We start from the raw sequence: 23598 nt of genomic DNA, 5'->3' as shown, positions 1-23598 counted from the left end.
TTTAAGGGCCTAGATCTGATAGATAGAGTGCCTGATGAACTATGGAATGAGGTTCGTGACACTGTACAGGAGTCAGGGATCAAGACCATCCCCATGGAAAAGAAATGCAAGAAAGCAAAATGGCTGTCTGAGGAGGCCTTACAAATAGCTGTGAAAAGAAGAGAAGCGAAAAGCAAAGGAGAAAAGGAAAGATAAAAGCATCTGAATGCAGAGTTCCAAAGAATAGCAAGAAGAGATAAGAAAGCCTTCTTCAGTGATCAATGCAAAGAAATAGAGGAAAACAATAGAATGGGAAAGACTAGATAGCTCTTCAAGAAAATTAGAGATACCAAGGGAACATCTCATGCAAAGATGGGCTCAATAAAGGACAGAAACGATATGGACCTAACAGAAGCAGAAGATATTAAGAAGAGGTGGCAAGAATACACAGAAGAACTGTACAAAAAAGATCTTCAATACCAAGATAATCACAATGGTGTGATCACTCATCTAGAGCCAGACATCCTGGAATGTGAAGTCAAGTGGGCCTTAGAAAGCATCACTACGAACAAAGCTAGTGGAGGTGATGGAATTCCAGTTGAGCTATTTCAAATCCTGAAAGATGATGCTGTGAAAGTGCTGCATTCAATATGCCAGCAAATTTGGAAAACTCAGCAGTGGTCACAGGACTGGAAAAGGTCAGTTTTCACTACAATCCCAAAGAAAGGCAATGCCAAAGAATGCTCAAACTACCACACAATTGCAGTCATCTCACATGCTAGTAAAGTAATGCTCAAAATTCACCAAGCCAGGCTTCAGCAATACGTGAACCTAGAACTTCCAGATGTTCAAGCTGGTTTTAGAAAAGGCAGAGGAACCAGAGATCAAATTGCCAACATCTGCTGGATCATGGAAAAAGCAAGAGAGTTCCAGAAAAACATCTATTTCTGCTTTATTGACTATGCCAAAGCCTTTGACTGTGTGGATCATAAGAAACTGTGGAAAATTCTTCAAGAGATGGGAATACCAGACCACCTAACCTGCCTCTTGAGAAATCTGTCTGCAGGTCAGGAAGCAACAGTTAGAACTGGACATGGAACAACAGACTGGTTTCAAATAGGAAAAGGAGTATGTCAAGGCTGTATACTGTCACCCTGCTTATTTAACTTATATGCAGAGTACATCATGAGAAACGCTGGACTGGAAGAAACACAAGCTGGAATCAAGATTGCCGGGAGAAATATCAATAACCTCAGATATACAGATGACACCACCCTTATGGCAGAAAGTGAGTTCAGTTCAGTCGCTCAGTCGTGTCCAACTCTTTGCGGCCCCATGAATCGCAGCATGCCAGGCCTCCCTGTCCATCACCAACTCCCGGAGTTCACTCAGACTCACGTCCATCGAGTCAGTGATGCCATCCAGCCATCTCATCCTCGGTCATCCCCTTCTCCTCCTGTCCCCAATCCCTCCCAGCATCAGAGTCTTTTCCAATGAGTCAACTCTTCGCATGAGGTGGCCAAAGTACTGGCGTTTCAGCTTTAGCATCCTTCCTTCCAAGGAAATCCCAGGGTTAATCTCCTTCAGAATGGTCTGGTTGGATCTCCTTGCAGTCCAAGGGACTCTGAAGAGTCTTCTCCAACACCACAGTTCAAAACCATCAATTCTTCGGCGCTCAGCCTTCTTAGTTCCTCTTCACTTTCTGCCATAAGGGTGGTGTCATCTGTATATCTGAGGTTATTGATATTTCTCCCGGCAATCTCGATTCCAGTTTGTGTTTCTTCCAGTCCAGCGTTTCTCATGATGTACTCTGCATATAAGTCAAATAAGCGGGGTGACAATATACAGCCTTGACGTACTCCTTTTCCTAAGAGGAACTAAAATGCCTCTTGATGAAAGTGAAAGTGGAGAGTGAAAAAGTTGGCTTAAAGCTCAACATTCCGAAAACGAAGATCATGGCATCTGGTCCCATCACTTCATGGGAAATAGATGGGGAAATAGTGGAAACAATGTCAGACTTTATTTTTGGGGGCTCCAAAATCACTGCAGATGGTGACTGCAGCCATGAAATTAAAAGACACTTACTCTTTGGAAGGAAAGTTATGACCAACCTAGATAGCATATTCAAAAGCAGAGACATTACTTTGCTGACTAAGGTCTGTCTAGTCAAGGCTATGGTTTTTCCTGTAGTCATGTATGGATGTTAGAGTTGGACTCTGAAGAAGGCTGAGCACCGAAGAATTGATGCTTTTGAACTGTGGTGTTGGAGAAGACTCTTGAGAGTCCGTTGTGAAGGAGATCAGCCCTGGGATTTCTTTGGAAGGAAGGATGCCAAAGCTGAAACTCCAGTACTTTGGCCACCTCATGCGAAGAGTTGACTCATTGGAAAAGACTCTGATGCTGGGAGGGATTGGGGACAGGAGGAGAAGGGGACGACAGAGGATGAGATGGCTGGATGGCATCTCCAACTCGATGGATGTGAGTCTGAGTGAACTCCGGGAGTCAGTGATGGACAGGAAGGCGCCTGGCGTGCTGCGATTCATGGGGTCGCAAAGAGTTGGACACGACTGAGCAACTGAACTGAACTGGAATGTAGCCTACCAGGCTTCTCCATCCATGGCATTTTCCAGGCAAGAGTACCGGAGTGTGTTGCCATTTCCTTCTCCAGGGGATCTTCCGGACCCAGGGATCAAACCCATGTCTCCTGCGTTACAGACAGACACTTTACCCTCTGAGCCACCAGGGAAGATTTTTTTATGCCTAGTATGTGCCAAGCCATGTTTGAGGGTTCAGTTCATTTGCTCAGTTGGGTCTGACTCTTTGCGACCCCATGGACTGCAGCACGCCAGGCCTCCCTGTCTATCACCAACTCCGAAAGCTTGCTCAAATTCATACCCATTGAGTCAGTGATGCCACTAACCATCTCATCCTGTCATCCCCTTCTCCTCCCGCCTTCAATCTTTCCCAGTGTCAGGGTCTTTTCCAATGAGTCAGTTCTTCACATCAGGTGGCCAAAGTATTGGGGTTTCAGCCTCAGCATCAGTCCTTCCAGTGAATATTCAGGACTGATTTCCTTTAGGAGGGACTGTTGGATCTCCTAGTAGGCCAAGGGACTCTCAAGAGTCTTCGCCAACATCACAGTTGAAAAGCATCAGTTTTTCGGCACTCAGCTTTCTTTATGGTCCAATTCTCACATCCATACATGACTACTGGAAAAACCATAGCCTTGACTATGGACCTTTGTTGGCAAAGTAATGTCTCTGGTTTTTAATATGTTGTCTAGGTTGGTCACACTTTTTCTTCCAAGAAGCAAGCATCTTTTAATTTCATGTACAAGGGTAAAGGTAAGCAAAATTTCTTTTTTCTATAAAGGACCAGTTCATTAGAATAAGTGATAAATTCCCTTTTGCTTATTAAGCCAATCTGAGCTTTGTTTCTGCCGCTTAAAACCAAAAGAGCTCTAACTTAAACCAGTTCAGTCATTCATTTTTATTAATCTACACTTGCAATTCCAAATCAGCCAAATTTTCTTTACCACTGCTTGCTTTATCCTCAGGTTCTAAGATTTCCTTCTACTTTCTCGCTGTTTCAGTTCGGCCAAAGAAGAAAAAAGAGCACTAGAAAGAGATTAATTATCTTTCAAACCAAATTACAGTTTGGAAATGAATTTAAAATGTTAAGGGTTTGACTGGGGGCTCCCTGGGATCACTATCTCCTGAAGATGTTCAACTGGGACACTGACTGTGCTTTTCCAGTTGTGAAGACTGACCTTCCCAAGCCTCTCTGACATGCAATTAAGTGTGGCTTAACCTCATCTAAACAATTTCAATTGGATTTTTTAAATAATTTAATATACACCTGTACCATTCAAAAAATATCTCCCCCCCCCCACACACACCTTTTATAAAGTAATTAACTTTGGGGAGTTAAGTTATTCTAATTTCTAGCAAGTCTCAAGTGACAAGAGTTCAAGTGATGAAGTCTCTGGGGAAGAGATTAGTATTTGTTCTTCAGTTTGCCATCTCCAGACTCTACACGTTGTGTGTAATTGGTATTAGCAACTTTAAATTCTGATTAATTACTGGAGAGCCTGTTTTTGATGCTGAAACAATGCTATAAGTCAGGGAGTAATAGACCCAATTACTCCTAGGTAGGCCTCCCGTAATAGATTTTATTATCTAGATATCTCATCTCAGAGGCAGATGCAAAGAAATTCATTTCATTAGATGATAACATCTCTTGAATTGAAGTGCATTCACCACCTGGGATCAAGAGAGCTCAGGAAAATTCACAATTCAGAAATACATCTGGGGCTGGTGACATGAGGTTCGAAGTCCTTTTTAGGAACAAGTTTCTCTCGTATGGAAACCTCTGTGTGGAGACAAGCAGGCGGGGCCCTCAGTGCTGGCAGGCCGGGTGACACAAAGGCCGCGTTTTCCCTGCCAGTTCTCTGAGAATGTGGGAGGCCGTTCCTATTGGGGAAAGACATGGCACGTGAAGCGGGAGTGTAGGGAATGTGTCAGGTTGCTTTGGATCACGCTGAGATAACGGGGCAGTAATTAGGAGCGCTATCTCCCTGTCAAGAGAGCTATAAAAGGTGTTATTTACACCCTGCTCATGGCCCCACAGGGAGAAGGCAATGGCACCCCACTCCAGTACTCTTGCCTGGAAAATCCCGTGGACAGAGGAGCCTGGTAGGCTGTAGTCCATGGGGTCACTAAGAGTCAGACATGACTGAGCGACTTCACTTTCACTTTTCACTTTCATGCATTGGAGAAGGAAATGGCAACCCACTCCAGTGTTCTTACCTGGAGAATCCCAGGGACAGAGGAGCCTGGTGGGCTGCCGTCAATGGGGTGGCACAGAGTTGGACATGACTGAAGTGACTTAGCAGCAGCAGCAGCATGGCCTCAAATGCCCTCCACGTGGAATGCCTTTTTAAATACTCCAGTTCCCAGACAAAATAATTCATCTTTACGCTCTGAAATTCAGAGTCATTGGTGGGAGACAAACACTGAGAGCTCTCTAAAATCAAATCCTTAACTCTGGGCTTGGTGGATGCCCCTGGGTGTAGCTGGTGAGAGAGGGGCTGTGATCTGACCTAGAGTTTGGAAACGTGGGCGTTTGGGTAGCTTCAAACCAAAGCTACCCAAAGCAAAAGCAAACATGAAAACTACACAGAATCTGGCTTTGGGCTTCCTGAAGCCCATAGCACCTGCAGCCAGAATCTCAGAAGACAGGAAGAAGGGAACTAGACGGGGAGACGGAGCAGCCAGCATGCCGGAGGGGCAGTTATGTGGCAGGCAGAGCGAGAAGCGTGGCATGGATTACTCGCTTCAGTCTTTCTGAGTCGATTTGATCCCACCTCTTTCATACATGAGGTGAAAGAACGTTCTCAAGAGGACAGAGCTCTCAGACTGGTGTAATCTGGCTTTAAAAAAAAAAAAAAAGGGCAGTCAGCAAGCGATGAGATGTGATTTAAGAGCCTTCTGACTTCCCACTTCTGCTCTTCGTATTCTCAGGGCAGGGCGACCCCACCCCCAAGGAGACACCAAGCCTGCTATGTGCTGGAACTAGTTCCTTATTGGCTGGCAAGAGCTGATGGCTGAATTTTCAGGAATTCTGTGAGCCAGCTGTTATACAGCTATGTATTATTAAAAGCTGAATAATATCAGCTTACAAGTAATTAAATAAATCACATTGAAAGCAAAGGTGAGACTTTTCCTGGTGGTGTAGTGGTTAAGAACCCACCTGCCAATGCAGGGGATCTGGAGAGCTCCTGCAACTGTTCACGTCTATCACACCTGTATGGTGAAGACACCACGTAACAGTGCTGCTCTGCGAGGCTTCCCAACGCTGTACTCCGTGACGTCACACTGTTGGCTGGGCACCAGCCCCGGGGGGAGGCTTTACATCAGAGAGGTTGGAAAACACTACAAGCTGGGACTCCACCTACCCCACAGAGCCGAGTGTTAACACCAGCCGGCACACCACAGCCCCCGCTCTCCTCCTGGTGATCTGAGTCTCCCCAGGTCTAAGTTCACTGGAACCTCCCCACTGCATCCATGCGAGGCTCCCTCCTCAGAGGGAAATTCACCAGTACGGAAGAGAGCCATCCCTTCTCTGTTAGGCCTCACATTCTTTTCACTCTTTTCCCCCAAAGGTGGAAAATATACCCCAAAGTAACACCAGATACATAATTCATGAAGCATATATAATTGATGTCGGGTTTAACAGAAGTAGAGCCATAAGTGGTTGTCTATTAACTATTTATGACTCTCCCTGGGCTGCTGACGAGCCAGGCTCAGTGCGGAGATCACACCCACGCTCCCATGTTTTATTTAAACATTATTAAAAGCACATAGTCTGCAGCGAGGCCTCCCATTCCACTCTGAATTAGACCCTGCTGTGAAGTCACCTCTGGGTCTCGGGAAGGTTAGGACTCGGTTTGCTGGCACTGCTTCTGCCTTTTCCCTTTGAGTTTAAGGGTTAGGCTGCCTCTTCCTCCTACCCTGAGTCTACCCTCAGACTATCCTGCAGTCTTCCCACTGCAGTTTTTCTGTGACCTGGGGTATATCAGGTCACTCCCCACACCCTGCCCTGAGTCTCAGTGTGATCATCTGTCAAATGAGGGGGGCTTCCCTGGTGGCTCAGCGGGTAAAGAATCTGCCTGCAACGCAGCAGACCTGGGTTTGATCCCTGGGTTAGGAAGGTTCCCCTGGAGAAGGGCATGACAACCCACTTCAGTATTCTTGCCTGGAGAGTACCATGGACAGAGGAGCCTGGCGGGGTAGTCCACAGGGTTGCAAAGAGTCGGATACGACTGAGTGACTAACACACACACATAGACACATACACACGAAGTGGACAGTATTGTAGACATTACTTAGGGTTACTGAGAGGATGGGATTAGAGCAGTGATTATTAACAAAGTGACTCTGTTCCCCAGGGGACAGCTGGCAAGGTCTGGAGACAGTTTTGTGATGACCTGAGGTGGGGCTACTTGCACGTGCTGGGCAGAGGCCAGGGATGCTGCTGAATATCCAACAAGGCACAGGACAGCCAGCATATCAGACAGTTATTCGACCCAAAATGTCAGTAACGTCAAGACTGAGAAACCCTAGATTACAGAATCAAGAGCAATATTGATTTTTATAACTCACTTGCAAAATATGTACTTGAATGATTAAGTAGCATGTGTCTATATCTTCCAAAGAAGAGCCAGTTTGAGCCAGCGCAGACCTGTGTCCAGACTCTATCTCAGCCAACTGACTGGGGTGTAGACCTTGGAACGGTTGCTCCAGTTCTCCGATCTTGATTTCTTTATTGGTAAAAGAGGGACAATGACCTCCAAGGGTGAGGCTTAAAGGACAGATCTCAGGTAAAGCCCTTACCCCAACGCCCAGCATGCAGTAAGCTGTAAAGCCCTAGCTCTCATCAACATGGCCCCCAGCCATCATGGGTGCAGGGCGGGATGCGCACACGGAGCTGGTGGACTTAGGATGTTGTCTGAGTGGACGAAGACAGAGTCATCATAGGAGTGAAAAGAAAGGAGAAAGAAAACACAGTAGCATCTATTAAGTGCCTACTGTGTTCTATCATTGGGCACTTCTACACACACCATCTCAGTTCATCCTCATAGCCACCCGATGAGATCAGCTGTATCTTGCTCCCATTTTAGAGAAGGGGAAACTGAGGTTCTTCAGTGTTCACTTAGCCATCCACAGTTTCATACCTCAAATCCAGTGATCTTTCTACCACCCTGTAGTGAGCTGAGGTGTCCTCTCCAAAAATCATATCCACTTGGAACCTGAGACTATAACCTTTTTGGAAATAGGGTCTTTGCAGATATGGTTAAGACAAGGTCAGACTAGATTAGGGGAGCTTTAAATCGGAGGCCCAGTGTCCTTAGGAGAAGAGAGGATACAGAGATGGGGAAGAGACGAAGACCATGTGAAGATGGGGAGTGAGATGGAACGCCTGGAGCCCCCAGGAGCTGGAAGAAGGCAAGAATCTCCCCCAGAGCCTGCAGAGGCAGTGGGCGTGCTGACACCTTGCTCTCAGACTTCCAGCCCCTGGGACCATGCAAGGACGCATCTCTGTCTAAAAACAACCAGTTTTTGGTAATCCGTTATGGCAGCTCTGAGAAACTAATGCAGATCCTCCTCCCCAAGATGAGCCAGAACAATTGTGTGAGGAAATGAGAGAGAAAGAGAGACTCCATGTCCACAGCCAGACCAGTGAGAACTGGTCAGGAGGATCCCCTGGAGGAGGGCATGGCAAGCCACTCCAGTATTCTTGCCTGGAGAATCCCCATGGACAGAGGTGCCTGGCGGGCTATAGTCCATGGGGCTGCAACATGTTGGACATGACTGAGCAACTATACACAGTACCCCAAAGCTTCCAGCCTACTCTGACTCATCATTTAAGATGTTCAGATGGTACATCCTCTAGGCAAACTTCTCCAGGTCTCCCAGTTCTACCAAACTACTTCCTCTTTTTCGCTTGCATATCCCAGCCTGTATCAGAAATATTTAGAGACACATGCATCTCCTCCTCTGGATCCTGAGAGCTCCAGAGGCATAGGTCCTGGTCCACCCATGTCTGCACCTCCCAGAACATTAGGGAGATGGCACAGCCATGTAGCAGGATGCAAACCAAAGTGTGCTGATCTGCAAGTTCCAACTTTTAAGATAATTTTTGAGCTGTTCTCTTAAAAGGTAAAACTTCAAAATGCTATGGAAAGCACTCAGCAAACAATTTCTGAGGCTCTATCCTGTGCCTGACCCTGAACTGGAGACCAACAGTTGAATAAACCCACCCCTTATCTCAGAGACTCCCAGTCTAGGAAGACAAGGACACAGGTAATCATAATAACCTATGTAAATGGGGTGAACACAAGGCCATGTGGGAGCACAGAGGAGTTACGTAACCCTGAGGGCTTTCTGGCAGTGAGCCCTGATCTGAATCTGAAGGGTTGAGGAGGCAGGCAGAGGGATGCATGAGAACAAAGGTGATGAGTCAAGAAATAACCTGACATAGGGGCCTTCATGCTCGAGTAGATCATGCGAGGTGATAAGAGGCCGACAACCAAAGGCAGAGAAACCTACAGAGGCTCGACCTCTAGGAAGCAGCTGGGGCTCTGTTCTGAAGGCAGTGGAGGAGAGCCATGGAAGGTTTCTTAGCAGAAGAGTGACACAGTAAAGATGTGCCCCTTCTAGAAGGATCTGCAGGGAGGGGCAAGCATATAGGAGCAGTGGGGAGCCAAGATACAAGGTAACTGTACAGGCCTAGTCCAGGAGGGGGTTGCAGATCAAAATAAAGACAGAGGACATAGGGTTGGAACATGAGTGGGTGGATTTGAAAACTACCTCAATCGGGTAAAATCAGCAGGCGTGGCCATTAATCTGTGTGGGCCGGAGAAAGAAGGGCCATTGTGATTTCTAGCTTGGGTCACTGGGGGATGAGCTAAGAGTGAGCAGAGGCGCCAGCTTGTAAAAGAGCACGAGGCTCAAGGGAAAGTTAAGACTACAGTGTCAGACCCAAGTAATGAAGGGTAAACCTGACAGGCACAGCCTTCAAAGCCGGTGCATCTGGCTGGAAGCCAGCAGAGGCCTGGCCTGCCAGTCACCCTCAGTTCTTTCAGTTGCCCTTGACCTCCCTTGGCTACACTGTCCTGGGGCTGAGGTGGTTTCGCCCGAGCTCTGTTAACTATGGAAAAACAACAGGACATAAATCCACAGATGAGCTGTCTCGCCACCCCAATGACAAAGGGTCTTGAATGATTTAGAGCCAGAATATTCTTTTTTCCATAATGGCTCCTGGAGTCGCCAGGAATAGTACATTTACGAAAATTAATGGCAAAACCTCATTTTTCTTTTTTCTGGGAAGAGAAGTTCCATTGGCGGGGTAATTGATCCTGATCTGGACGTGCCGGTGCACCGGCCAGGGGTGTAAATCATTCACACGAAACAACTCACGGCCCTTTAAACCAACACTGGCAGTGACAAATGGTACCAGCTGGGACAGGCGGGAAGGAAAGCAGAGGGCAGAGCCATCCACATCCTTCCCGCTTCTCGCCACGGCCCAGGATGCGGGTTCCTTTGTGGGGTCTCCTGCAGCAGAGAGACCATCTCTCAGCAGGGGTGGGTTGGGAGGGCAGTGTGCTGTCCCAGTGAGAGCTTTGAGCTGGACACGCAGGGAAGCTGACCCCAGCTCTGCCACCTGACTCTGCAGCCCTGGGGTTGCACCACGCGTCCACACCTGCTGGGGTGATAGAAGCATGAAAGAAGGTGACATCTGGGACTTCCCTGGCAGTGCAGTGACTAAGACACTGCGGCTGCAATGCAGGGGGGCCAGGGTTTGATCCCCGGTCAGGGAACTAGATCCTACCTGCTGCAACTAAGACTTTGCTTGCCTCAACTAAAGGTCCTGTGCATCGCAACACAGCACTGATCTGGCAGGCACCAAATAAATAAACTTTTTTTTTTTTTTTTTAAAAAGATGACATCTGCAAAGAGCCAAAGCCCAGAGTGACCCAATCAATGTGTGTTCAGGGAACAAATGCATGAATGCTTGGCTCAGGGAGTTCAGAAACTCATTCTCTCTCTCAGGGAGATTTGAACTTTCAAGATAGAAGACGGCAATGGTTACTCACAGAAAATGACTTGTGAGCAGGAGCATGATGCCAACTGGCCTTCTAAGACCATCCAGCACACGGATCCTTTGTTTTCCTGTGAAAGTTCGGAGCCACCAGCACAGAGAAACAGAAAATACACAAGCAGCAACCTTGGCAGTGTTTCTCCCTGAGGTTTACGCTCCTTGGGGGTGAGGGTCCATCTTTCCCTTCTAGTCCCCAGCATCCAGCCCTGGGTTTGGCCTGGAGTAAAAACTAGGGATATCTATCAATTCAAAGAATGAAAGAACTGGAACCCTGACTGCCTCCCAGGTGAAGTCTATCAAGAACACACGGCACAGAGCAGCCATCCCTTGTCTTATGGGGTGGAAGGGAAGAAGGCAAACTGGTGGCACAGCCACAAGCCTGAAAGGTGAGATGCCATCTCCTGGATGCCTGGCAGAGTACCAGGATGCCATGCCAATGGGAGGGGCCTTGGCAACAGGCCTCCTCTGAGAACTCCCCTCGCCCAACTCTCCCACCAGCAGTGCTCTGCCCACACTGTCAGCTTCTGCAAAAAGCAGGGGCCGTGTGATTCCCTGTCCCTCCCCTCCAGTGCCATCTGCGTGCCATGCCCAGAGTTGGTGTTTAGTAAATTGATAAATGAGGACGTGAGGAAATATGACATCGTCTCCTCCCCCAGTGGAAATATCTATCCTGGGGCTCAAAGGCAAGGTGTCTGTAAGAAGGCAGGTGGGTTGGTGAGCTGGGGACATCCACTATTAGGACAGGCCTGTGGCCTGATGCTGTCCCTGTGCGCCCTGCCCCCACAGAATCATGGCAGCAACAGCCGGCTGTGCAGCAACGTACCCTCCCTCTGGAGGGGCTGGAAGAGGGGCCCCCTGAGAGTTACCTCCTCCTAGAACCTGTCAACACGGCCTTATGCGGAAAAAAACATGTTTATAAATATAACTAAGGCAAAGACCTCAGATGAAATCAGATTGGATTTAGAGTGGGCCCGAAATCCAGTTACAGGTGGCCTTAGAAGAAAAGGTCGAAGGGCATCTGACACACACACGCACAGGAGGAGGACCATGTGGAGACAGAGGCAGAGGCTGGAGTGACCCAGCCACATGCCAAGGGCCACCTAGAGCCACCAGAATTTGGAAGGGCAAACAAGAATTCTACCCTGGAACCATCAGAGGGAGCGTGGACCTGCCAATATTCTGATTTCAGACTTTGGCCTTCAGAACCATGAGAGAAAAAATTGTTCTCGGTTTAAAGCACCCAGTTAGGACTTCCCTAGTGGTCCAGTGGCTAAGAGTTTGCATTCCGTGTGCAGGGGGCCCAGATTCAATCCCTAGTCAGGGAACTAGACCCTGCATGCCACAACAAAGATCAAAGATCCTGGGAGCTGCAACTAAGACCCAGTGCAGTCAAATACATATGGATGGGGAGGGAGGTGGGAGGGGGCTTCAGGATGGGGAACACATGTACACCCATGGCAGATTCATGTCAATGTATGGCAAAACCAATACAATATTGTAAAGTATTAGCCTCCAATTAAAATAAAAAAATTTATATTAAATAAACAAATAAACAAACCACCCAGTTTGGAGTAAATTTCCAAGGCAGCCCTAGAAAACTAATACACCACCCACCCCCAAAGACAGCAAAATGAAAAGGATAGTTCAGCCTTGGTAAGCTTACCAGAATCTTGAAACAGGAAACCAGAGAAAATGCAGGTCTAACCAGCAAACATGCAAGCTTTGTGCTTTAGAGTTTTGATCCGTATATGGGGGTTGCACTATAATGTTTGCCATCTTTTAGGGCCTTTATAGATCTTAAGTATACGATGTCCCTGGAAAGGAGAGTCATGTTCCACCCAGTAGGGGTGCGCAGAGGGAAGTTAAGAAGAGCGGAAAGGAGAGGACAGGACAAAGAGAGAAAGAGAAAAAGAGCAGAGGGGAGAGGAGGAAAACCACCACCTGATGTGACCGGAAAGCCTGGGTGTGTGGCCAGTTAACGAAGACATCAGAGGGGAAAGGCTGGGATGCTGTCTGAGTCCAGCCAGAGCTGGCAGGAGGGGAGCTGGGCTGCATGAGAAGCAGGGCTGGTCAACGAGGAAGTTAGCCTGTCAGTTGGAAGAAAGAGCCTCACCCGCTCCTGGGGCCACTGGGGGCGAGGTGGAGTGGAGGAGCTGCCAGCCACAGGGCTCGGATTCTGCCTGGGAACCTGGGTCTCTTGCGGAGCCTCGCCTCCCCACACGACAGGCGGCCTGCTGGCCTGTCAAGGGCAGAGCTGATGGGAGTGACACCGGCCGCAGGAGGCAGGGGCCCGAGAAATAAACTTGCTGCAGGAGGACAGGTGGTGAGACCTGTCACAGCCCAGAGTGGACCGGGCAGGAAGGAGATAATCACGGTGATTTAGAGCCCTCTGGGCTGAACCACAGTGTGATACGGGTTGTCTCAGATGAGGTGCCTGGTGGCAGGTCAAGGGGGTGCCAGGTGCTTCCCAGGCCATGCAAGTGGAAACCTGGAGGCTGGGAGACAGCTAGGTTCCTGAGGGAGAGGAGGAGCAGGCTGTCTCAGGTGCTCTGTGATCCCTGCAGGAAACTGTCCCCGTGAAAATATAATCGACTATGGAGAAACCTTCCCATTGGGAAGGAAATGCAATTTAAAATGTAGCCTGAGCCACAGCAGGGGACAAGCATGGCTCAGTGAATAAAGGCGGAGACTGCAGAGTTGGGCAGAGCTGAGCTCAATGTCTCACTTGTGTGTGGCCCTGAGCAAGTGAATGTACCACTCTGGGCCTCAGTCTGACACGTGTGTGTCCCCGGGCCTTGGCTTTCCCATCTGAAAATGGCAATAAGATCAGTACCTGCCTCACAGGATTGCACAGAGATTTAAATGAGAAAGGATTAACTCAGAACCTGGCACCTGGCCAATGCTTAATAAGCAGTGGGCTTAGCACAACTGGTTTTGTCTTTTATCTCTGTGGTGGTTGTTAACAGCCCAGGAAGAGCTCTCGTGCTTGCTAGGTATGACCTGGACAAGTCTGCTCTGTCAAGCCTCAGTCTCCTCATCTGTAAAGGGGGATAATAATTCTGACTTGGCATGGCTGTAACGACTACATGACGATTACATGGTATTATGGGTCTTAGGAGTATGCAAGAGAGAAATTTAATAAATGCTGAGTCTCTCCTCTTTGCACAAGGCTGCCCTGCCTCTGGAGCAGAAAGCGTGAGGCAGGAAGAGACACAAAGGTGGCCTAACGCCATCCTGCAGGAATGAATGGCATTGGCTCACTTTGGACACGCCCCCGGAGCTTGGGGCCAGTGGCAGGGTCGGCTCGCAGCCCATCCCCTGCCAGTTTCTTCCCTGCTTCCGGTTTACAGCAAGTCCCTAGAGGCCTGCACCTGAGGCCCTTCGTCAGAAAGGAGGAGGGCTCCCCTCCTGAACCCTGGTCCCAGGACGGCACTCACCAGCTCCATGCACCGCCGGCTGGCCTCGGCCTCCCGCTGCACCAGCTCTTCCATGTCCGCCTTAAGCTCCTCCAGGCGCCGCTGGTAGTACTGGCTGTTCTCCCGCTGCTGGGACTCGGCCGCGGCCGCCTGCGAGAGCTCCTCGCCCATCTTGATCAGGCTGTCCCGAAGCCGGATCACCAGCACCTGCAGCCCGGGCAGAGAGCACACGCCCAGCCTGGAGTTAGAGGTCTGGGGCCCGACACCGGGGGGCTCCGGGAACAGAAACCCTCTGCTGAGTCTCTGTGCATTTTAATGAAGCGACTGGGGTAAGAACCATGATTTCTGGTACAAAAATGAAGGAAACGTAGAAAATGAGAGCTGTTACTCTGGAACGCAGTGTACATAGTGACTGACGCTGAATTCACGTTCTGGGTTCAAATCCTACCTCTACCTATCTGCCTAGCTGTGTGACCCTGGGCAGGTAATTAACCTTTCTGAGAGGCGGGGATGCCTGTACCTATGTCTCAGGGATGCTGTGAGAGTTGGACACATTAAGTTATACAGAAGGCTTGGCTCAGTACCCAGCACATCCTGTGTGCTGGGTAAGGGCTGGGAATTAATATTTATAGCAGCCTTCATTCAGCTGAAGGTTTGGAAGGTGGAGTGGTGCCATGGAGAAGACATCAGGCAGGGAGGAGAGGGAGAGGTGGGTGCAAACCCCTTCCCCAAGGTGGGTTTCTGTTTCCTGATTTGTAAAACGAGGTTTGAGCAAGTCATCTCCCATGAGCCTCAGCTCTCCTACTTTATGGCATTCTTCTTTGTGTGTGTGTGTGTGTGTGTGTGTGTGTGTGTGTGTGGAAAAGCCAGAAGGACACGATGAAACTATGAAGAGAGAGAAAAGAGCTGTGGGCATCACTAAAGACCTTAACCCAACAGCGGGGGCTGCAAAATTCATGGCCAACAAGTCTGGAACCAATCGATTCTGGTGGGCAAATACTCGAGTGTTGATATAAAATGGAGCCTGTGTGAAGATTTTAGGTCCCTGCTAAGGATTCTGAACCCCTTTCCAGATCAGAGTCTGAATGATGGTCTGAAAGGAAAGCTTCACAACTTGTTTCCTCTTTTCCCATTCAGCTGGAGTTTAGTAACAGTTTCAAAGGGCAACAAGAGGGTCATAAGAAGAGTGCTCAAACTGTGTCCCCAGGGTCTCCCATCTCCAGGACCTAGGGCTCTGCTAAATTCCAACAGTGATGTCAGAGGAAAGGTGAGTCTGGAGATAGAATCTGCCGTTTCAAGTTATTCTACCATGGTTTTTTTTCTCTGCTGCTGCTAGAATCAAGCAAAAAATTATATGTGATGCAGTTCAACATTACATATTTAGTCATTTAAAATATCATAGATCAGAGTTCCATGGAGGTCTGCAGAGACAATTATGCCCTGAGGAATCCCGTGAGCAATTCTGAGAACCATGGAGGGTCAAGGCAGAAAGTTTTTCTCTGGTCTTCATCCAGAGCAGCTTTCCTAGAGACCAGATGCCCAACAGAGGGTCAGGAGAAAATGTTTCAGAGTGAGAAGAGTAGCCTTCCATTGACCAAACACACGGTCACCCTGTGGGGGAGCCAGCTAGCCATAGGAGATGAGAACCTGAGATCAGAACGGAGCAAAGGTCAGGAGTCAGTCTTTTCTTATCCTTGATGCTACCTGCTTTATCTTGAATGACTCGACCTTTCTGGGTCCATCTTCTCATTCTCTCCCACCTGCCCCAGGGGCTGTGATGAACATCAAGTGGAGCAGCTGATGTAGAAGGTTCTGGCAGTGGTGATGGCCTCTGTAAATGTCCCATGCCATTGGTGTACAGAGCTAACAGTGAAGACAGTCACTGAACCCCACCACTGCCCATCCAAGTCCTGGAAACATCCGCCTGGAAACGTCCCTGATTCCCTAGCCTGAAAAGACTTCCATCCTTCAAGCCTCACAGACCTCTCTCCTTATTATGGGTGTTTCAGTTCAGTTCAGTTGCTCAGTCGTGTCTGACTGTTTGCGACCCCATGAATTGCAGTACACCAGGCCTCCCTGTCCATCACCAACTCCCGGAGTTCACTCAGACTCATATCCATCGAGTCGGTGATGCCATCCAGGCATCTCATCCTCTGTCGTCCCCTTCTCCTCCTGCCCCCAATCCCTCCCAGCATCAGAGTCTTTTCCAATGAGTCAACTCTTCACATGAGGTGGCCAAAGTATTGGAGTTTTAGCTTTAGCATCATTCCTTCCAAAGAAATCCCAGGACTGATCTCCTTTAGACTGGTCTGGTTGGATCTCCTTGCAGTCCAAGGGACTCTCAAGAGTCTTCTCCAACACCACAGTTCAAAAGCATCAGTTCTTCGGCACTCAGCTTTCTTCACAGTCCAACTCTCACATCCATATATGACCACTGGAAAAACCATAGCCTTGACTAGACGGACCTTTGTTGGCAAAGTAATGTCTCTGCTTTTGAATATGCTATCTAGGTTGGTCATAACTTTCCTTCCAAGGAGTAAGCATCTTTTAATTTCATGGCTGCAGTCACCATCTGCAGTGATTTTGGAGCCCCCAAAAATAAAGTCTGACACTGTTTCTACTGTTCCCCCATCTTTTTCCCATGAAGTGATGGGACCAGATGCCATGATCTTCGTTTTCTGAATGTTGTGCTTTAAGCCAACTTTTTCACTCTCCTCTATCACTTTCATCAAGAGGCTTTTTAGTTCCTCTTCACTTTCTGCCATAAGGGTGGTGTCATCTGCATATTTGAGGTTATTGATAATTCTCCCGGCAATCCTGATTCCAGCTTGTGCTTCTTCCAGCCCAGCGTGTCTCATGATGTACTCTGCACCCACATCTCCTACAAAGCTCTGTGCTTCTGGGAAGCAGCATCTATCTTTCATGCTCCTGAAACAAAGCCTGACACTAGCTACAAAAGAAGTGTCCCACGCCTGTGCAGATGAGCGGGGGGTGGCGGGTGAAGATGGGCAGAAGTGGATCAATGGATAAAAGATGGACAGAGGGATCAAGGTCTAAAGGGGAGAAAAGCAGAGAGGAAGCGAAGAAAGAAGAAAAAGGAAGTAGAACAAATGGAAGGGGGAAGATGGACGGACCAACGCCGGTGGATAGAGATGCGGATGGAGGAGGCGGACAGGCCGAGTGGATGAGCAGCTAGAGGGCCAGGGAGACTGAAGGAAGGAGGGAGGGAGGGAACGCAGATGGGAGGTGGGTGAGTGATACAGATACAGACAGAGGCGTACGGGAGGACAGACGAAGGGTGGGGGAAGGGTGGAGCCGGCACAAAAGCCCGCACAGCTCTAGGTCTGGGCAACATTTACACGCCAACTGGTACCTCAAATCTCTTGATTTGCACTTTCTGGAACTCTGTCTTGTTCTCCAGGTCACAGATGACAGCCTCCTGCCTGCTGACGATGGCCCGGTCCACGGTGGACTGCTCCAGGTACTCGATGCGCATCTGGGCCACCTGCAGCTGGGAACACACCCAAGATGGCTTGACCCCGCGGCAGCCTGAGTCCTGGATCAGGGGCTCCGGCCAGACCCAGCTCCGGGGCCATCCACACCGCTCCTTCTCAGCTCAGGCGCGCAGGCACTGCCAGATCCAGGCTGAGGGCCCGCCCCTGGACCCCACCCCTGCCCGTGCCTTCAGCTTTCACTCAGGCCTTTAGCCAGTGCTTCTCCTACCTCCGGCTCTTGCCCTGGGGTCTGAGGGCAGCAAAGCTTTCACATCAAGGACACTACTGAGAGTAGGTTTGGGAGCCAAGCCGCTATCCTGGAGTTCCAAAGCTGGCTCCCCAGGCTAGCTGGCTGAGGCTGGGAAGGCCAGTGTGCTCCCCTGAGCCTGTGTACTCATTCTCATGAATGGAGACTGGAGGAGATTAATGCCTTGCACATAATAAGCACCAGCAAATGGCCACTCCTGCTGTTATTTTGTTCTGCTGTGGTCATTCTATGCCCACATGGACTGCTGGAACCAAGTCACTCTGACAGCTGCTCTAAGTGGGCACATGCGTGGGTTCTAAGAGAGCTTTGAGAGTTTCATGGATGGTAGCAACTCACTAGATAATAAGGGGAATTTAGGGAACTTAGGAGAAATCAGGACTTAAAAGGAAGTTTCACAGAGGCTGGTGATCCTGTCTTGCACTGACCAGCCCTGTTCCTTGGAGCCACTTCTCAGGAGGAGAAATCCTGCTCTGAATGTCTGATAGGCCTCACTGCGTGTGGCATCTATGGGTGTGAACAAGCATGGGCAGTGGTGTGTGTGTGTGTGTGTGTGTGTGTGTGTGTCTACGGGTATGAACAAGCATGGGCAGTAGTGTGTGTGTGTGTGTGTGTGTGTGTGTGTGTGTGTCTACGGGTATGAACAAGCATGGGCAGTAGTGTGTGTGTGTTTGCGTGTCTACGGGTGTGAACAAGCATGGGCAGTGGTGTGTGTGTGTGTATCTACGGGTGTGAACAAGCATGGGCAGTGGTGTGTGTGTGTGTATCTACGGGTGTGAACAAGCATGGGCAGTAGTGTGTGTGTCTATGGGTGTGAACAAGCATGGGCAGTGGTGTGTGTGTGTGTGTGTCTACGGGTGTGAACAAGCATGGGCAGTGGTGTGTGTGTGTGCATGTCTACGGGTGTGAACAAGCATGGGCAGTGGTGTGTGTGTGTGCGTGTCTACGGGTGTGAACAAGCATGGGCAGTGGTGTGTGTGTGCGCGTGTCTACGGGTGTGAACAAGCATGGGCAGTGGTGTGTGTGTGTCTATGGGTGTGAACAAGCATGGGCAGTAGTGTGTGTGTGTGTGCGCGTGTCTGTGGGTGTGAACAAGCATGGGCAGTAGTGTGTGTGTGTGTGTGCGTGTCTGTGGGTGTGAACAAGCATGGGCAGTAGTGTGTGTGTGTGTGTGTGCGTGTCTGTGGGTGTGAACAAGCATGGGCAGTGGTGTGTGTGTGTGTGTGTGTCTGTGGGTGTGAACAAGCATGGGCAGTGGTGTGTGTGTGTATGTGCGTGTCTATGGCTGTGAACAAGCATGTGCAGTGGTGTGTATGTGTGTGTGCGTGTCTATGGGTGTGAACAAGCATGGGCAGTGGTGTGTGTGTGTATGTGCGTGTCTATGGCTGTGAACAAGCATGGGCAGTGGTGTGTGTGTGTGTCTATGGGTGTGAAGAAGCATGGGCAGTAGTATGTGTGTGTGCGTTTGCGTGTCTACAGGTGTGAACAAGCATGGGCAGTAGTGTGTGTGTGTGTGTCTATGGGTGTGAACAAGCATGGGCAGTAGTGTGTGTGTTTGTGTGTCTATGGGTGTGAACAAGCATGGGCAGTGGTGTGTGTGTATCTATGGGTGTGAACAAGCATGGGCAGTAGTGTGTGTGTGTGTCTATGGGTGTGAACAAGCATGGGCAGTGGTGTGTGTGTGTGTGTCTATGCGTGTGAACAAGCATGGGCAGTAGTGTGTATGTGTGTCTATGGGTGTGAAAAAGCATGGGCAGTGGTGTGTGTGTGTGTGAACAAGCATGGGCAGTGGTGTGTGTGTGTGTGTCTATGGGTGTGAATAAGCATGGGCAGTAGTGTGTGTGTGTGCGTGCGTGTCTACAGGTGTGAACAAGCATGGGCAGTGATGTGTGTGTGTGTCTATGGGTGTGAACAAGCATGGGCAGTGGTGTGTGTGTGTGTGTCTATGGGTGTGAACAAGCATGGGCAGTAGTGTGTGTGTGTGTCTATGGGTGTGAACAAGCATGGGCAGTGGTGTGTGTGTGTGTGTATGCGTGTGAACAAGCATGGGCAGTAGTGTGTGTGTGTATCTATGGGCGTGAACAAGCATGGGCAGTGGTGTATGTGTGTGTGTGTGTCTATGGGTGTGAATAAGCATGGGCAGTAGTGTGTGTGTGTGCGTGCGTGTCTACGGGTGTGAACAAGCATGGGCAGTGATGTGTGTGTGTGTCTATGGGTGTGAACAAGCATGGGCAGTGGTGTGTGTGTGTGTGTCTATGGGTGTGAACAAGCATGGGCAGTAGTGTGTGTGTGTGTCTATGGGTGTGAACAAGCATGGGCAGTAGTGTGTGTGTGTGTGTATGCGTGTGAACAAGCATGGGCAGTGGTGTGTGTGTGTGTGTCTATGGGTGTGAACAAGCATGGGCAGTGATGTGTGTGTGTGTCTACGGGTGTGAATAAGCATGGGCAGTAGTGTGTGTGTGTGCGTGCGTGTCTACGGGTGTGAACAAGCATGGGCAGTGGTGTGTGTGTGTCTATGGGTGTGAACAAGCATGGGCAGTAGTGTGTGTGTGTGTGTCTACGGGTGTGAACAAGCATGGGCAGTAGTGTGTGTGTCTATGGGTGTGAACAAGCATGGGCAGTGGTGTGTGTGTGTGCGTGTCTACGGGTGTGAACAAGCATGGGCAGTGGTGTGTGTGTGTGCGTGTCTATGGGTGTGAACAAGCATGGGCAGTGGTGTGTGTGTGCGTGTGTCTACGGGTGTGAACAAGCATGGGCAGTGGTGTGTGTGTGTCTATGGGTGTGAACAAGCATGGGCAGTAGTGTGTGTGTGTGTGCGCGTGTCTGTGGGTGTGAACAAGCATGGGCAGTAGTGTGTGTGTGTGTGTGTGTGTGCGTGTCTGTGGGTGTGAACAAGCATGGGCAGTAGTGTGTGTGTGTGTGTGTGTGTGTGCGTGTCTGTGGGTGTGAACAAGCATGGGCAGTAGTGTATGTGTGTGTGCGTGCGTGTCTGTGGGTGTGAACAAGCATGGGCAGTGGTGTGTGTGTGTGTGTGCGTGTCTGTGGGTGTGAACAAGCATGGGCAGTGGTGTGTGTGTGTGTGTGTGTGTGTCTGTGGGTGTGAACAAGCATGGGCAGTGGTGTGTGTGTGTGTGTGTGTGTGTGTCTGTGGGTGTGAACAAGCATGGGCAGTGGTGTGTGTGTCTTCTGGAACTGTCCTCGATTCATCTGCCGTGTGACTGAAGTTGAGTGCACAACCGAGTGGGTGAACAGCAGTTCCCATGGCCCTCCCCCACCACATGGCGGCTGTGAGCACATACTTGTTCTTGAAGCTTGTTCTTCTCCTTCTTGGCTTCCTCCAGCTGCAGCTGCAGTTCCTGGATCTGCCCAATGTCAGCAGCAGACTGGTGAGATGAAAAGTGTCATCTTGAGACCACAGGCTCTGCTGGAAGTCCCTTGTTCTCCCACCCACAGATATGTGCACATCACAGAGTGTCTATGCCAACAGCTAGTTCTAAAGGGCCCCTCACATCCCCCCAGGATCTCAGCGAGAGCAGTTCATTCCCACGCCACAGCCCATAGCTTCGGTCAACTGTCCAGCACCTTATCACACGCCCTGAAAGCCCAGATGGAATGAGACGGCTGTGGCACTAGGGCCAGAATTCGGAGGGAAGAGTACTATTTGAGGTCAGGTAACTGGGGTTCCAGACATGGATTCCAGTCATAGCAAGCTGCAGAACCTCTCTGCACCTCAGTGTCCCCATCTGTAAAATTGGCTGATGGTCTCTGCTGAGACCCTCTACATAGGGTCTGTCTGAAGACTAAATGAGGCAATGGAGAGTCCTTAAGAAAGAGTTGAGCCAAATGGCTGAATGTGACTATCCCCAGAGAGGATTCCAGAGGGGAGGAGGGCTCCTTGCTTTCTCTTTTCCACAGGTATTTATTCTTTTACAGTATTTATACTGGGAGTACTAATTTACTGCTTTTGTAAATCAACAAATAAATGTCCATCTTGAACAAAAGTAAGTTTGAGTCATGATTCCTATTTACCTTTGTGGTTTATCCTCCAAGGTCCTGAGACCAGAGTGTGGCCCGACTGAGTCGCCTGCTCACTGTCCCCGCCCGCCCGCCAAGCCGCCTTCTGCCCAAGGCCACTACCTGAGCAATGAGGTCCTTGTGCTTCTGCATGAGATCGTTCAGATCGTCCTGGTCCTCATCAATGCGCTTCAGGAGGTCCGCCCTCTCAAACTGCAGCCGGTACAGCTGCTCGTCCACCTGGCAGAGCAGGATGAGGGCAGGTGAGGTAGGAGGGGGCGGGGGAGGGTCTGCGGGGGGGAGGGGGTGATGAGCAGCAGGGACGCTTGCCCATGGGTGTGTCGGGTGAGTGAATATCTACCTGAAAGGGAGGCCTCAGCTGTGTCAGCACCTCCTGTGGGCATGTCACACGTGTGTGCACACTAGGCAGGCATGCGGCTGGCTGCATGAGTGCAGCATGTGTGCGTGGATGATCTGTAAGCCCACCCAGGAATCTACGCATATACAGTTGAAGTGTGCGTGGTGCACACGTGAGTAATCTCAGTAACTATGGCTAAACTTAGACGCTTATTTTACCTACAGGGGTCTTTATTTGGAGGTGCGTCTGTGACCTTGTATGTGAGCGTGTACATTCGTCCCTGTACACGAGTGTGTGTCAGTGTTTATGGGCAGGTTCCCCTCGATCTAGCACCAACCAAACCTGGGACAAAAGGGCCAGATAGAAGCTTTTGCTGGTAACTCTCTAGCTCCACCTAAACTTTAGGGTTTTACATATTGTGTATAAATTTAAGCCGACCCTGTACACCCAGAGAGGGCGCACAGAAACCACACCCAGTCTTCACCAGCATAATAGATCTGTGATGCATGGTCATCTGTCCCTGTTCAGTGCTGAGATCCCAGATGGCTGGGGTCCTTTTAGGAGTGAGTCCAAACGGGCTCCGCCTGGAAGTCTGGACCTGAAGTAGCCCGGTAACAGTGGCCACGTGCCCTCCTGGGGTGGTGAGCGCACAGTGGGTCTGCCACAGGTGACTGGGGGTGGCGGGCATGGTGTGGGCTCACAACAGACGGCTGCGCTCCCTCTTGCGGTTCCGGTGCTGAGCGAACGGCAGGCTCAGACTGGAAGTGTCCCCCGGGGCTGAGCACCCTGGGCCCCCCGGGCCCGCCTTGCCTCCCTTCACACAGCTGACCCTCACACGCACCCCCGACGCCTCGGCCACGCCCAGCTCGGAGAAAGCTGCCAGTACTCTCCGAGTGCCGAGCACTCAGTGGGTCTACGAGGGGCGCCTGGACCTCCGTGCACAGCACAGGGCGTGCCCCGGGCCCTCCCGCTGTGCTCGCGGCGGCCCCGCCCCGGGAGGCACAGGTACCAGGCTTTTGCTGCGGGTCATGCTCTCCAGCTCGCTATGCATGTTCTCCAGGTCCGCCGTCAGCGCCTTCTGGGTCTTCAAGGCATCTTCACACTTGGCTTCACTCTGCTCCAGCTGGACCCGGCAGGAGGGGGAAAGGGGAGGGGAAAGGTCTCATGAGGTGGCCCCCTTGATCGGCCCTCCCTGCCGGCCTGGCCCCGGCCCTTCCAGGAAGGGGAGTGCCGGCGACCCTCCCATCTTCACGGTTCTTCAACTCACACAGGGGGCAGCAGAGCTGTGTGCAGTAGAGGCGGCTGGGTTCCAAGCCCACTCGACACTGACGAAGCCCTGCCCCACAAAGTAAGGCCAGGCCACCCCCAATTTAGTGCCAGGGGCGAGCCCCCACCCATTCAGCGGGTGTT

General features: G+C 50.3%; 1 protein-coding gene across 1 annotated transcript in view; it reads right to left on the bottom strand.

Moving 5' to 3' along the window:
* Positions 1-23598, bottom strand: part of MYO18B (myosin XVIIIB) — a 228162-nt gene that overhangs the window by 52971 nt on the left and 151593 nt on the right. Inside the window, exons 34-38 of the mRNA XM_069557022.1 lie at positions 23198-23311; positions 21954-22070; positions 21116-21199; positions 17431-17568; positions 14079-14264 (exon numbers count right to left, since the gene is read on the bottom strand). Of these exons, the coding sequence (XP_069413123.1) occupies positions 14079-14264; positions 17431-17568; positions 21116-21199; positions 21954-22070; positions 23198-23311 (639 nt within the window). The remainder of the gene's footprint in view (positions 1-14078; positions 14265-17430; positions 17569-21115; positions 21200-21953; positions 22071-23197; positions 23312-23598) is intronic.

The sequence above is a fragment of the Ovis canadensis genome, chromosome 17, assembly GCF_042477335.2.
Source record: "Ovis canadensis isolate MfBH-ARS-UI-01 breed Bighorn chromosome 17, ARS-UI_OviCan_v2, whole genome shotgun sequence".
Taxonomy (NCBI): Eukaryota; Metazoa; Chordata; class Mammalia; order Artiodactyla; family Bovidae; genus Ovis; species Ovis canadensis.
Note: the sequence above shows the minus strand (reverse complement) of the source record. Positions and strands in the feature narration are given on the sequence as shown.